The sequence below is a fragment of the Elgaria multicarinata genome, chromosome 2 (genome assembly GCF_023053635.1).
Source record: "Elgaria multicarinata webbii isolate HBS135686 ecotype San Diego chromosome 2, rElgMul1.1.pri, whole genome shotgun sequence".
NCBI lineage: Eukaryota > Metazoa > Chordata > Lepidosauria > Squamata > Anguidae > Elgaria > Elgaria multicarinata.
The window spans coordinates 160,659,517-160,673,531 of NC_086172.1; the positions used below are offsets into that span (position 1 = coordinate 160,659,517).

General features: G+C 40.7%; 1 protein-coding gene across 2 annotated transcripts in view; it reads left to right on the forward strand.

Moving 5' to 3' along the window:
* Nucleotides 1-8,369, forward strand: part of VRK1 (VRK serine/threonine kinase 1) — a 32,128-nt gene extending 23,759 nt beyond the window's left edge. The window contains exon 13 of one of the 2 annotated variants that reach the window (XM_063118022.1): nt 188-285. In XM_063118022.1, the coding sequence (XP_062974092.1) occupies nt 188-270 (83 nt within the window). In that variant the 3' untranslated portion in view covers nt 271-285. Of the gene's footprint in view, nt 1-187; nt 286-8,001 lie in introns of those variants that run through there. The other variant, XM_063118021.1, reaches the window with a different exon arrangement.
* The last annotated feature ends 5,646 nt before the right edge of the window (nt 8,370-14,015 follow it).

The window sequence follows — 14,015 nt, forward strand, 5'->3', positions numbered from 1 at the left end:
AAGAAAATAAGATTGTCAGCTATGTGCTATTAGCAAATGTGAAATATACTTGCTCCTCATCATATAAAATGGATGACAGTTACTTGATGAAAGGTGGTGGTGGTGGTTCCCTGCCCCTTTTCCCACCATTTATTTTCCTCTCTGTTCTCATTTTTATCCTCCCCTATCTTGTCCAATTCACTGTCAGGAAGTGCTGACTCCCCAGGACCAATTCATCACAGCAGGTTGCAGCCAGAGGCTAGCAGCAGCAGCAGCCATTTACAACAGTGAGTGGAGCTACTTTAAGAAAAGGGAGTTATCCAAATAGACGGAATAATAATCTTGGTTCTATTTTGGCATCATTGGCAGCTTATGAACATCACATGCATATCAGCAGGACTTTTGAAACCAAGGATTGCAGCTCTCTTACCTGAGACATTCTGAGCAGGAAGTGCCAGGGATTAGAATTTGGAGCCACACACATTCTCTGCCAATGAGTTACTGCCTATCCCCAAGAAAAGGGGAATGGGGCAGATGGTACTTATTCATAGTGAGGTGTAGGATGTGAGTAAAACTTATAGGACCTGACTTACACCCAGTCTATTACTCCATCTAGTACTGTCTGCTCAAGAGTGGACAAAATTCAATGGTTTGTTTGGTTTTAACATTGAAATTGATTTTTTAGTCCAACTTTATACTCAGCTTCTCTACAGTTAAACTTTAGTTGATTGCAAATAGGTTAAAGAAAAGCCTGCAATTTAAAATGAATCATGTCAAAACATGAGACTGCTAGGACTAGGGTTGTGTCAAAGTTGAGGGGAGGGATTTCTGGGGGATGTGTTGTTTTTTTACAAAAAAGTTTTAGCGGGTGCTTATGCTTGGTGGTGGGGAAGCAGTGGCGGTTTAGTTCTTTTCTTTCTTTTCTTTTTTTAAAAACAACATCAACCCTAACTTTAAAAAACCCTCTTTTGCTGCTGCATGTGTGGTGGAAATCTCAGTGGTTTACATTTTTACTCCTCAGAGGGCCACTGTGTAGCCGTGATGCTTTATTGTGCTTTACCATCACTCCTGGGGCTACACGGGGAGCAAAAATTTCATGTACAGGCTGGAAGTGAGTCTGTATTCTACTCCCCCCTCATTTGTTAACCAAAAAATCAGCTATTGTGGGTCTGCACAATATAAGACTATGGACCAGTTGTGTCCCTATTTGTGACTTTCTGTCGAATACCAGTTACCCTCTGTGTATGGCTTTCTCCAACTTTTTTTGGAGTGGTGTGTGTGTGTGTGTGTGAGAGAGAGAGAGAGAGAGAGAGAGAGATGGGGAACATCCGAAAGCCCACCAAAACAATCAAAATTGGGATAGAGGCAGCAGAATTCTTATGTTGCTATCCACATTGCTCCTCTTCTCAGTAAATTTATAGGTGTATGGTGAATCCTATCTAGTTCAGCATTCTGTTCACATTAGATGCCTGTGGGAAGCCCTCAAGCAGGACAGGAATGCAGTAGCACCCTCCTGCTCATATTTCCCAGTAGCTAGTATTTAGAAGCATGCTGTCTTTGATTCTGGAGGTAATATATAGCCATCATCACTAGTAGCCATTGATAGCCTTATCCTCAATAAGATTTCCCCCCCCCAACCCTATGCCAGCCAGAACTATGCTGTGTGGCCCACCTTTGCCAGATGCCAGCGTGATGTTACAGAAGCACAATTCATGTGTTTCAGTCTCAGTTGTGTCAGTTCCTCATAAAGCAGGGTAGAGGGAGTATGGATGGAGTGGGAGTAGATGCTGAACCCTTAGGTACGCAGAAAAACACAAACACACTATCTCACACTCGCTTGTTCTACCACCCCCCACTTCAGTAGGTATTGCTTCAGTCTCGGAGCCCCAATAGGGGAAAAAATGTCTGGAGAGAAGTGGATTTAGGGAAACATAGGGAAGAGTGTCAGCATTCCACTCACCCCTGCTGTGCTTTAAATGGACACCCCACCACTCCTGCTTCATGAGGAATTGACATAATGTGTATGTGCCACTAAAATGTTTAGTTCAGCCATGAAAACTCTGTCAATGCAAAGTTCCTGGAATACTGAAAGACTTGTGTACTTTTGCTTCTGAAATCTGCAAGGCATAGGAGAGAAAGGAGGAGATAGAAACAGACCAAAAAGAGAATTGAGGCAAGGGGGAGTGTGTTGTGGGATGGAAAGAAAAAAAGAGAGAATTAACAGGAAGAGGCTCAGAAAGTTGTATTTATTCATTCATTCATTCCATTACTATACCGCCCAATAGCCGAAAATCTCTGGGCGGTTTACAAAAATTAAAACTATCCAAAGTATAAAATAACAGTATAAAAACATAATACAGAATACAATATAAAAGCACAACCAGGATTAAATCAGCAGCAGTGCAGAAATACAAATTTAAAACAGCAAAGTTAAAATTAATTTATAGAGTGTTAAAATACTGAGAGAATAAAAAAGGTCTTCACCTGGTTTCTAAAAGGATATACTGTAGATGCCAGGCAAACCTCTTTAGGGAGCTCATTCCACAGCTGGAGTGCCACAGCGGAAAAGGCCGTTCTCCTGGTAGCCACCTGCCTCACTTCCTTTGGCAGGCGCTCACAGAGAAGGACCCCTGTGGATGATCTTAAGGTCCAGGCAGGCACGTATGGGAGGAGGCATTCCTTCAGTAGTGATTCAGAGAGAAGAAAGAGCAGGTTATGGTTTGAAGAGAGAAAAGGGGGCTATCAGTGGGCAGAAATGGAAACTGCATTAAATATGGTATCACATATGTCAGCCTTCCTCATAGAATCATAGAATAGCAGAGTTGGAAGGGGCCTACAAGGCTATCGAGTCCAACCCCCTGCTCAATGTAGGAACCCACCCTAAAGCATTCCTGACAGATGGTTGTCCAGCTGCCTCTTGAATGCCTCTAGTGTGGGAGAGCCCACAACCTCCCTAGGTAACTGATTCCATTGTCATACTGCTCTAACAGGAAGTTTTTCCTGATGTCTAGCTGGAATCTGGCTTCTTTTAACTTGAGCCCATTATTCTGTGTCCTGCACTCTGGGAGGATCCTGGCCTTCCTCTGTGTGACAACCTTTTAAGTATTTGAAGAGTGCTATCATGTCTCCCCTCAATCTTATCTTCTCCAGGCTAAACATGCCCAGTTCTTTCAGTCTCTCTTCATAGGGTTTTGTTTCCAGACCCCTGATCATCCTGGTTGCCCTCCTCTGAACACGCTCCAGCTTGTCTGCTTCCTTCTTGAATTGTGGAGCCCAGAACTGGACGCAATACTCTAGTTGAGGCCTAACCAGGGCTGAATAGAGAGGAACCAGTACCTCACGTAATTTGGAAGCTATACTTCTATTAATGCAGCCCAAAATAGCATTTGCCTTTCTTGCAGCCATATCACATTGTTGGCTCATATTCAACTTGTGATCTACAACAATTCCAAGATCCTTCTCGTTTGTAGTATCGCTGAGCCAAGTATCCCCCATCTTGTAACTGCATTTGGTTTCTATTTCCTAGATGTAGAACTTGGCATTTATCCCTATTAAATTTCATTCTATTGTTTTCAGCCCAGCACTCCAGCCTATCAAGATCACTTTGAAGTTTGTTTCTGTCTTCCAGCTATCCCACCCAATTTTGTGTCATCTGCAAATTTGATAAGCGTTCCCTGCACCTCCTCATCCAAATCATTAATAAAAATGTTGAAGAGCACTGGGCCCAGGACTGAGCCCTGCGGTACCCCACTCGTTGCCTCTCCCCAGTTTGAGAAGGTTCCATTGATAAGTACTCTTTGAGTCCGATTCTGTAGCCAACTGTGAATCCACCTAATAGTTGTTCCATCTAGCCAACTTTTAGCTAGTTTGTTAATCAGAATATCATGGGGCACTTAGTCGAAAGCTTTGCTGAAGTCAAGATATATGACGTCCACAGCATTCCCACAGTCCACAAGGGAGGTTACCCGATCAAAAAATGAGATCAAATTAGTCTGACAGGATTTGTTCCTGACAAATCCATGTTGGCTTCTAGTAATCACCGCATTGATTTCAAGGCATTTACAGATTGATTTCTTTATAATCTGCTCCAGAATTTTCCCAGGGATGGATGTCAGACTGACTGGTTTGTAGTTCCCAGGTTCCTCCTTTTTGCCCTTTTTGAAGATAGGGACAACGTTAGCCCTCCTCCAGTCGTCCGGCACTTCACCCATCTTCCATGATTTTGCAAAGATAGTAGACAAAGGTTCTGAGAGTTCTTCTGCTAGCTCCTTCATTACTCTAGGATGCAGTTCATTGGGCCCTGGAGATTTGAACTCATTCAAGGAAATTAGGTGTTCTTTGACCATTTGTTTATCAATCTCAACCTCACTATTGTGTCCTACAGTTGTGTTGGCCTACAACTCCCATTATCAACCATGCTGTTTGGTGATGTTGGGAATTGTAGTCCAACACATTCAGAAGGCACCTGGTTAGGAAAAACTGCCATAAGTTGTACTCCCAAGACTTGGCTATTCCCCCCCACCCCCCATGTGTATCACTTCAACTCGTGTTAAAATTTCACTGCCATTTTTTAGGCTATCCTTAGTGCTATGTGATCCTTCTGTGGTTTTAATGCATTGGTTCAGGCTTAGAAATCCACTTTGTATGAACTGGTTTTAACAAATAGGACTCAATCCAAATATTTTGAAATGCATTTCATTCCCCTCCATTATGAAAATTTAGTATTTCATGTATATACTCTTCAAAAATGTTTATGGTGATCAATTTCTGACTCAGGGAAGGATTTTGCTTCTTATGCCATATTTCAGCCTCCCCCAACCAATCTTGTGCCCTCCATAGCTCCCATAATTCCCAGACAGTAGTCATGCGAGGACAGTTTGGATGGGAGGAGTGAATTTCCAAGTTCAGCCTCAACTTGGTTACCCTTATGGACATGATGTGCACTACTTAAATCTCCAGTAGATCTTTGAGGCTTACTTCTCTACATAACTGATGCTGACTCTTTTCTAAGATGTAATGTCCATCCGTGCTTGCAACTAGTCTTTTCTTAGCTGGGGCTATTACTCAGTTTGTCCAGCACTGAAGTTAAACTTGCAGGCATACAATTTTGAGGTCATTGAACACACCTTTTCTTTGTTGCATACTGCTCTTTAAGCCTGAATTGAGTCTTCAGTATCCAAAGTCCTCTTAATTCATTAGGAGCCTTTATTTGGAAACCACATAGACCATCTCATCTGTTCCCTCCAGTTAAACCGTTGGCTAACCTGTTAGTGAAGGACTTTCAAGTCAGGGTATATTATTATTATTATTATTATTATTTATTTATTTATTTATTTATTTATTTATTTATTTATATAGCACCATCAATGTACATGGTGCTGTACAGAGTAAAACAGTAAATAGCAAGGCCCTGCTGCATAGGCTTACAATCTATATTTCTCATGATGTTTTCTCCAGCAAACAGTTTTGCAATTTTTGTTTCTTTTGTGTTACTAATAACAACCATGTGTTTTTTATATTGAGAGTTGGTTTTGGTGCCCCATCTCCTGCTTTTGACTCTTTTCGAAATGGCTGTCATTTCCCTCCTATTCAGCCTGAATACACCGAGCTTTCAGTATTTGGAGATATGTTATTGAAACTCTAAAAGAGCAGTGGTTAGGGTTCACAAATTTAAATGTACAAAGTGGGAACTGCAACACAATGTTGCATTGTGAAGTATTCTTGTTCAGTGTGTCAGCCAATCAAACCTTTCCTCTTCTAGAATACTCCTCCATTCCTTTTCACCTCCCTGTTTTCCATTCCTCTCCACAATAGTAAGTCTGCATTCTATGCCCGTTGACTATGGTCAGTCCTCAGTTTCCCCTCCTGCAAGGTTTTTTTCCTTTTATAAAAGGGAATTTTGTACTTCTACAAAATATTTGGGTTTCCCCCCAAGCCTGCTGATGTGCTTGTGCATGGATGATGAGCACTCAGAAATTGAGTTCGGTATTAGTAAATACCAGGGGTGTCAAATCTGAGGCTCATGAGCTAAATGTGGCATGTGAAGAGTCACAATCTGGCCCTCTGGGGTAACCCAGATGGCCATGTACCCTTTCCTTTTTCCACAACTTCTTTCCTCCAACCACCAGTTGTTTGGTGGTTTCCTGGCTTTTGTGTGTGTGTGTGTGTGTGTTTGGGGTGGTGGTTTCCCATTCTAAAAGGTTGAGGTGCCTCTCCTAAGGCAAAGTTGCTGAGCATAAGAGCCCTAAGCCAAAACATAATGGTATTTTGTCCTGACCCTTTTGCCTGTTGCCCCATCCACCACTGGAAGACAGCCTCTGAGAGCTTTTGTGAAATTAAATTCAGCCCTTGGGCTGAAAGAGGTTTGACAACCCTGGTACATTTATTTATTTATTTATTTATTTATTTATTTATTTATTACATTTTTATTCCGCCCAATAGCCGAAGCTCTCTGGGCGGTGCACAAAAATTAAAACCACAATAAAACAACCAACAGGTTAAAAGCACAATTACAAAATACAGTATAAAAAGCACATAGGATGAAGTAGAGACTTGAGTCTGTGAACTTGGTCTGCTACAACAGTGCAAGCTTTTGACTACTAGTAGTAGCCCATCTTTTTTGTGTCTTCAATAGATAAGCTGCTAGAGATATTAAGTCACAAAGTCCTAGTCAACACAATCTGGGTGCTTGTATGCTTCCCTGCCTGTTTTATATATTAAGAGTTGTTTCAGAAGTATTTACCTTTCTATGTCTCTTTTGGAAATTAAAAGGGCCACAATATTGGACACTTGCCCAGGTTAGGGCAAAATTAGATATGAGATTGAGAGGAGAGAGCAGCAGATAACTGTCTGCTATCTTTACTTGCTGTTATTTTCACATGTGTCTCACTTGCAGTCTGATTTGTGTCTTGAAATCTCTTGGATCCTACAACAGGCAAAGTGAGAGACCTGTGTGTTTTTAAAGTGACATAGACACTGAAATATTACCAAAAACAATGAATGCAAGAATTATTTATGCTCCTGCTTTACCTGCTAATGTATTGTTGGAATCAGCCATTAGTTTGACACAAATGTTTTTCTTTGCCTAAGATCTAGCAGAGAGATGTATACACATGTAAGTGGATACCTGGGATTCTTCGTAGTTAAATCAATCAGTAAGCACCTCTTCTCTTCTTGCCCTAGCCACAAGACAATTTTCAAAATGTTTTTTTCTGGAGTAGTCCTGAGGGCAGAGGATGAGTAGCTGGAACTTAAGAGAAGAGGGGAGGATGAAGAATCTCCAACACTGCTTCTGCATTCATACCCCTTAAGTCCAGGGGCTAGAACCTCAGGCCTGAGGGCCAAATTTGGCCCTCCAGGTTTCTCTGGAAGGTCATGCTCATTTCCGTAGCCCACCCCTTTCCCCCTAATCCCCAATTGTTCACTTGTTTCCTTGGTTTGTACTGTTTTTTCTCTCCTAAGGCTTATTTCCTGGCAGTAAAAGCTTCTAAGCTAAACTATGGTGATCCCACTTTTGGTCCTCCCACTTTTGCTTTTGGCCCCACCCACCACTGGAATGCAGACCCCCCCAAGAGCTTCTCTGAAATTGAATTTGGCTCTCGGGCTGCTAGAGGTTTAATAACCTTGCCTTAGTCAATATGTACTCACGGTAGAATGTTCTTTACAGGAATCTTGATGTTGTGGGGAGGGTATGTGTGAGATAAAATCATATAGATGGGTAGATATTGCCTGCATGCTACCTTGTTGCAGGCCCTATCGAACTATAGTTTATATAGCTTGCAATATTATACACTTATTCTAAGAATTGTATTACTATAAATTAATTTCATGAGACTCAAGAGTGTCCTAAAGCCGGTGTGAGTATGATTTTTTTTTTTTTAATGTGAGGTGTAAATCATTGGAAAATTCGTGTGGATTTCTCTTTTTAATGTGTGAATATAGAACGTCTTGCTTGTATTTCGACATCACTTTGTGGTCAGTATTTTTAATTTTTAAATCATTTTTTATTCTCAACAACTGTAGAGAAGGGAGCCACGAAACCCAAGTCACAGGAGAGTTCTCGGAAAGCCAACACAAACCTGAAAGTGAGGAAGAGGATCGAGAAGTAAAAGAGCTGGAATGAGGTGTGCGTCCAGCTTTTGCTTAAGTGTATTTGTTTGGTTTAATTGCAGCAGTAGGGCATTTCCCCTTTGTGTATGTGTCTAATATACAGACTTACAATTCAGTACTGCATTGTGTAGTTGGGATTGGAAGAATAAATATTTTAAGACTTGTGTACAGAATGTACAGTTTAATACAAATGCAGTTAAAAATTCTTCACTGGCTGTTTTTGCACACTCTTTGGCAGTTGTTCAGTTTCTGTTGAACTTGAATAAAAAATAAAATTTTAATTCTCATGTCTTTTTAAATAAAAATCACTTGAGGCTGAAGTATGTTTGAATGCAAGTTTTGTTGGACTCTTACTGATTTATGTCCAAGTTAAATGTGTACATGATGGGGTATGACTGCAGTTGTCAGCTAAAAAAAGACTGGCCCAGATTATTTTTAAAAAAAAGAAATTTCTTTGCTTCTCTTCATTAAAATCAAAATGATAAAAACAATAAATCAGAATAGAATTTCAGTAGAATAGTTACGAAAAGATGAACAAGTTCAGAGTAGGTGCTGAAATTTTTGGGCAAATAAAAGGATCTTTGGTGCTGAAATACTGAGGTTTACCAACTTGGAGCAAGGTGCAAAATAGTGGCTGGCTGGGGCACGCTGAGAGTTATGTCCAAACATGAATAGGTTTGCATCAGTAATTAAATAGGGATGCAATTCTGTAACAGTGCTTTGCCATAAATGAAATAAGAATTGACAAAATACTTTTGAAAAACGCACACATAAAGAGTGACTTGTTAATAATTTCATTTTATTCCATGTGTCCATACAAAGTGAATATGTACAGGAGCTGTTTTTTATTATGCAAACATATATTAAAATTACTCTGTTTTGTAAACGTTAAACACTCCTATGCTGTGTCTATTAAAGTATGAAGGAAGAACAGGATTTAGATGCTGCTTTTAAAATATTAATGTTTTAAATCAACATTTTAACATAACAGCTATGCTAAATCACACTAAAGGACTACCTTGTCCAGCGTTCTGTTCTCAGTGGCCAACCAGATGCCTCTGGGAACCCTACATGCAGGATATGAATGCAATAGCACCCTCCTGCTCACGTTCCCCAGGAACTGATAATCAGAGGCATGGTGTCTCTGATTTTGGAGCTAATATATAGACATCATGAGTAGTAGCCATTGATTGCCTTCTCCTCCATGAATTTGTCCAATCTACCTTTAAAGCCATCCAAATTGGGGGCTACCACTACATCTTGTAGTGAATTCTGTAAACTATGTACTCTGAAGTACTTCCTTTTAGCTATCCTGAATCTCCCACCATTGAGCTTTATGTGGGGACCCTGGGTTCTAGTATCGAAAGAGGGAGAAAGATCTCTCCCTATCTTCTTCCTCTACACCATGCATAATTTTGTATACTTCTGTCATGTCTCCCCTTATTTGTCATTTTTCTAAGCTAAATAGTTCAAAGTTGTAACCTTTCCCCATGGGGGAGTTATTCCAGCCCCTTGATCATTTCAGTTGCCCTTTTCTCCACCTTTTCAACTCTACTAGATCATCTTTTAGGTACAGTGACCAGAACTGTACACAGCATTCTGAGTGTGGTCGCCCCATGCATTTATATAAGGGAAGTATAATCTTGGCAGTTTTGTTTTTGATTCCTTTCCTAATTATGCCCAACTTGGAATTTGCCTTTTTCACAGCAGCTGCAAACTGGGTTGACATTTTCATCGAGCTGTCCACCACAACTCCAAGTTCTGTCCCTTGGTCAGTTAACCCTTGTTCAGGGCCCATCAGCATATATGTGAAGTTGGGATTAGGGTTGTGCACGGACCCCCGATCCGCTCTGGATCCCAATCTGCACCTTTCAGATCGGGTCCACTCCGGATCGATCTGCCTCCACTGTGGATCCGGAGCTCTGTTTCTCCCCCCCCCCCATAGACTTGCATTGCAAATGTAAAATGCCTATAACTTCTTTAGTTTTCAAGTTAGAAACATGAAAATGGGCACCATGACAGCTTCTAAATAGATCCTTAGTCATGGCCACTTTGAAGGAAATGGGATTATCCCCTGATTTTGGGGGAATTTTAAAAAGATTTCCCCCCCCCCATTTATAGAAATGCAGTTATCTCCATCGTTTTTCAAGATACACACATGCAACTGGGTACCATGATAACTTCTGCATAGGACTTTAGGCATGGCCACTTTGAAGGAAATCAGATTATGCCCTGATTTTTTTTGGAATTTTAAAAAATATTTCCAACTAACTCCTCCAAACACAGCTCCAGAAAATTTCACTCCCCACTGACCGAAGTCCTGCCCCACAAAGACAGAGAAAGAAAAGTGTCTCGTCTGTATGCTTCTGGCTTAGTCCCCCCTCCTACATTGGGATTGGAGGATGCTTCACAAGGGGTGATCACTTATCAGCACGATTGGGAGATGAAGCTATCTATCAATGCCGAAAAAGGCTTATTTCCCCACCCCCCGCTTACCCATTTTAAAAAAATTCATTGCAACCCAACTGCTGAACGAGTATTTCTGAAAATCTACACAAATGACCCCCAGTGAGCAATCTCTAAGCTCAGTAATTTTCAGTAATCTTTAAAAATAAGGAAGTTATAGGCGTTTTTTTGCCCAATACAAATCAACGGGAAAAACCGCTCAAAATTGTGTCCGTAGCTCCGGATCGAGGCAAAGCAATCCGAAACAAGGTGAACTGCTTCGCTTTGATCCGAAAGTCCCTAGACCCGATCCAGATCCAAATTTAGCGAGTGCGGATCGGGTCGCTCCACTCCCGATTCAGGGATCCGAATTGGAGCGGAGCACAGCCCTAGTTGGGATTATTTTACCCAGTGTGTGTCACATCAAATTTCCTCCCTTAACTGTAGTTGCCATTTTGATACTCATTCACTCAGATTGGACGTATTCTTTTGGAGCTCTTTGCAAGCTCTCTGTTTTATAATAACTTGGGATCATCAGCAAACTTGGCCACCTCACTTCTTGCTCCTAATTCCAGATCATTTATGAACAAGTTAAATTTGTGGTAGCAAATTCCGTGGTTTTAACTGTGCCATGTGAAGAAGAACTTCCTTTCAATCTCCCACCATTTGAATGTCATTATGTAGAGGTTCTAGTACTGTGAGAGGAATAAAACCTTTCTATCCATTTTCTCAGCACAATGCATAATTTTATACATCTCTACCATGTTCTCCTTTTTCTAAGCTAAAAGCCCCAAAGTTGTAAGCTTTTCTCATAGCCCCTTGACCTCCAGCCCTTTAATAATTTTGGTTGTCCTTTTCTCCAGCTCACTGATACCCCTTTTAAGGTTTGATTTTCAATGGGGCCAGTCAGTCAAACACAGCAGCCCAGTTTCTAGAAGTGAAAGGCAAGAGATTTTATTAAACTTTACATTTCATTCTTTATGTAAAAGCAAAGTTTACCATCTAATGTTAACATGAAATTTAATAAGAGAAGTAGAGCTTTCTGGTACCTCATTTTTTTTCACCTGTACATACAAGTGTTCTCTATTTCTAAGCAAAGGTTTTCAAGAATACTAAGCTGATCTGTGCCTACAATAGAGATGGATAGATCACTTCATTTCTGATCCATGTCACTTCTGCATGAGATCGCCCATAAATCTATCTCATATCCGCATTAATCTATGCTTTAAAAAAAGATCCACATAAAATTTGCATTTAAATACATAATTAAATATGTATTTAGTATGTATTTTCTCTCAATATAAACTTGATATTTTTTCTTGAGCTGAGAACTGCACTGCAGCTTTCCAAGAATTGGTACACACTTCTTGGACTAATGTGACAATATGAATGTATCACGTCACTTTTGCTTTGAATTGCAAAGGTCTATATGGTGTAATTTAAAAGCCCATTGTATACCATCAGGCAAGAAGGTTTATGTTCCCAAGGATGCATGGGGATTCAGAAATGCCAATGCTAAAATATAAGCTCTCAGCAAACATGAGCCACTGCCTTTGTGACATCTTGAGTTTCTAACCTAAAGGCAGCCCAAGTCAGACTTTTAGCCAAAGGAGGGATGACTTTTCTATGCTAGTATTTCCAGCTATTATGTAGCCTTATGTTTTGAAATGTCCATTTTATTGTTTCATGATCTTTGTAACTTTTGGATGTGGTTTTAATGTATGTTTTAATGTTGCAAACCACGTTGGGGTCCCCCCCCCCCAAAAATGGTAAGTGGTATAAAAATGTTTTAAATAAAGAAATAGTTTATCCTTCCACATCAGCATGCCAGTGCATTGGGATCATCAGAGGACTCCTTTTCCCAATATCCATTGTTGAGAAAAGTGCATTATGCATTTACAAAAGAGAGGGCCTTCTCTATGGTGGCATTCCAGCTCTGAAAGACCCTCCCTAAAAGGCGGTATGACTGGTGTCGAGACTTTTTTTTCCAGCTCTAGGTCAAGATGTTTTCATTTGCTTAGGCATTTTAAATAAGCCACATTGTTTGCTAAAATAATTGTGCCTCTCAATCTTACTATACCAATTTAATGTTTTTGTGATATGCTTGTGTTTAAACTTTTATGTATGCTGCCCTGGGATCCCTTGTGGATGAACGACAGCTTAGAATTGTTTAGGAAGGATGGAAGGTAGGTCTGACCATGTATAAGACAGCTTCCTAATTTTGTATTTTATGAATAACTACATTCTGAAAACAGGATTATAAATAGTAGTTGGTGGCATGAAATGTTTTTATGTAGCAAAGCTGTTGTAGGTAGACAAAATAGCTTTACTGCCCAGGTAGACGGTAGGAGCGAAGGTTTCTAAGGAAGAATTTTGCTACGGAGGAGTTTGTTGTGGTTGGCTGTGGCCAATCAGCCACCAGTTGGCTAATTATCTTAAAGACCGATTTATTTGTATTTTAAAAAATCTAGTATATATGCCTCCATCCATGTACATGGTGCTTTACGAAGAATAGATTTGGAAGATCCCTACCACAGGTGGTTTACAATTGTAACATAGACACAGGAAAAGAACAGAGGGAAGGGGTGAGATGGAGGCGGGGGAGAATATGTTATTATTTCAATTACATGTACTTCGGCTTAGTCAATAGGTATTGGCTCTTCCAAAGACTTTCTTGAAAGAGTGAGATTTGAAGAGGGCCTTGGAGATGTTTGGGAGGTGGTTGTGCAGAGGTATTCTGGGTAGGGTCATCAAAGAAATATGTCAGAAATTGATTTTTTTTAAATTTATGTCTTTATGGCATTTATATCCCACCTTTTTCCCTCCAAGGAACCCAAGGCAGTGTACACAATCCTCCTCCTCTTCACTTTATCCTCACAACAACAACAACCCTGTGAGGTAGGTTGGGCTGAGAGTCCGTCACTGGCCTGAAATCAATGAGTTTTCCTAGGGTCAGCCCCCTGGACTTCATTTTGCATCTGTAGCAAGTGGGGACGGTTTGCAGATTTTCTGAGAATTTTGCACGTTTGTGTGTAACGTTCTGCAATTTCCGCATTCCAGGGTGTGCAACTTGGAGCCAAATTTGTGCAACTTGCAGAACCTTCCCTCCCCCCAAAAATACACAAAAATGTTCCCATAGTTCAGCTCACAGATGCAAAGTGACACATGGTGGAACTTCAAGCCAAAAATGAACAGGATTTCCCAGCGACGGACATCCCTAGTTTTGGGGGGGGCAGTTCCAGGCAGAACCGAGAAAACACCAAGTAGTTTTAGATAGCAGGAGACCTTCAAGTGGTGGAACAGGAAGAGTGAAGTTCATGGGAAGGGATGTTTCCAGATGTAAAAATGGAGAAATGTGGATATGGAGAGTAGTGCAATGGGAGATTTTGAAGGTAAAGATGAGCTTGTGTACCTGATGAAAACCGGCAAGATCTATGAATGGAGTTTCTCGGGAAGTGCCTGAGGCTTTAAAGAAGCAGAGA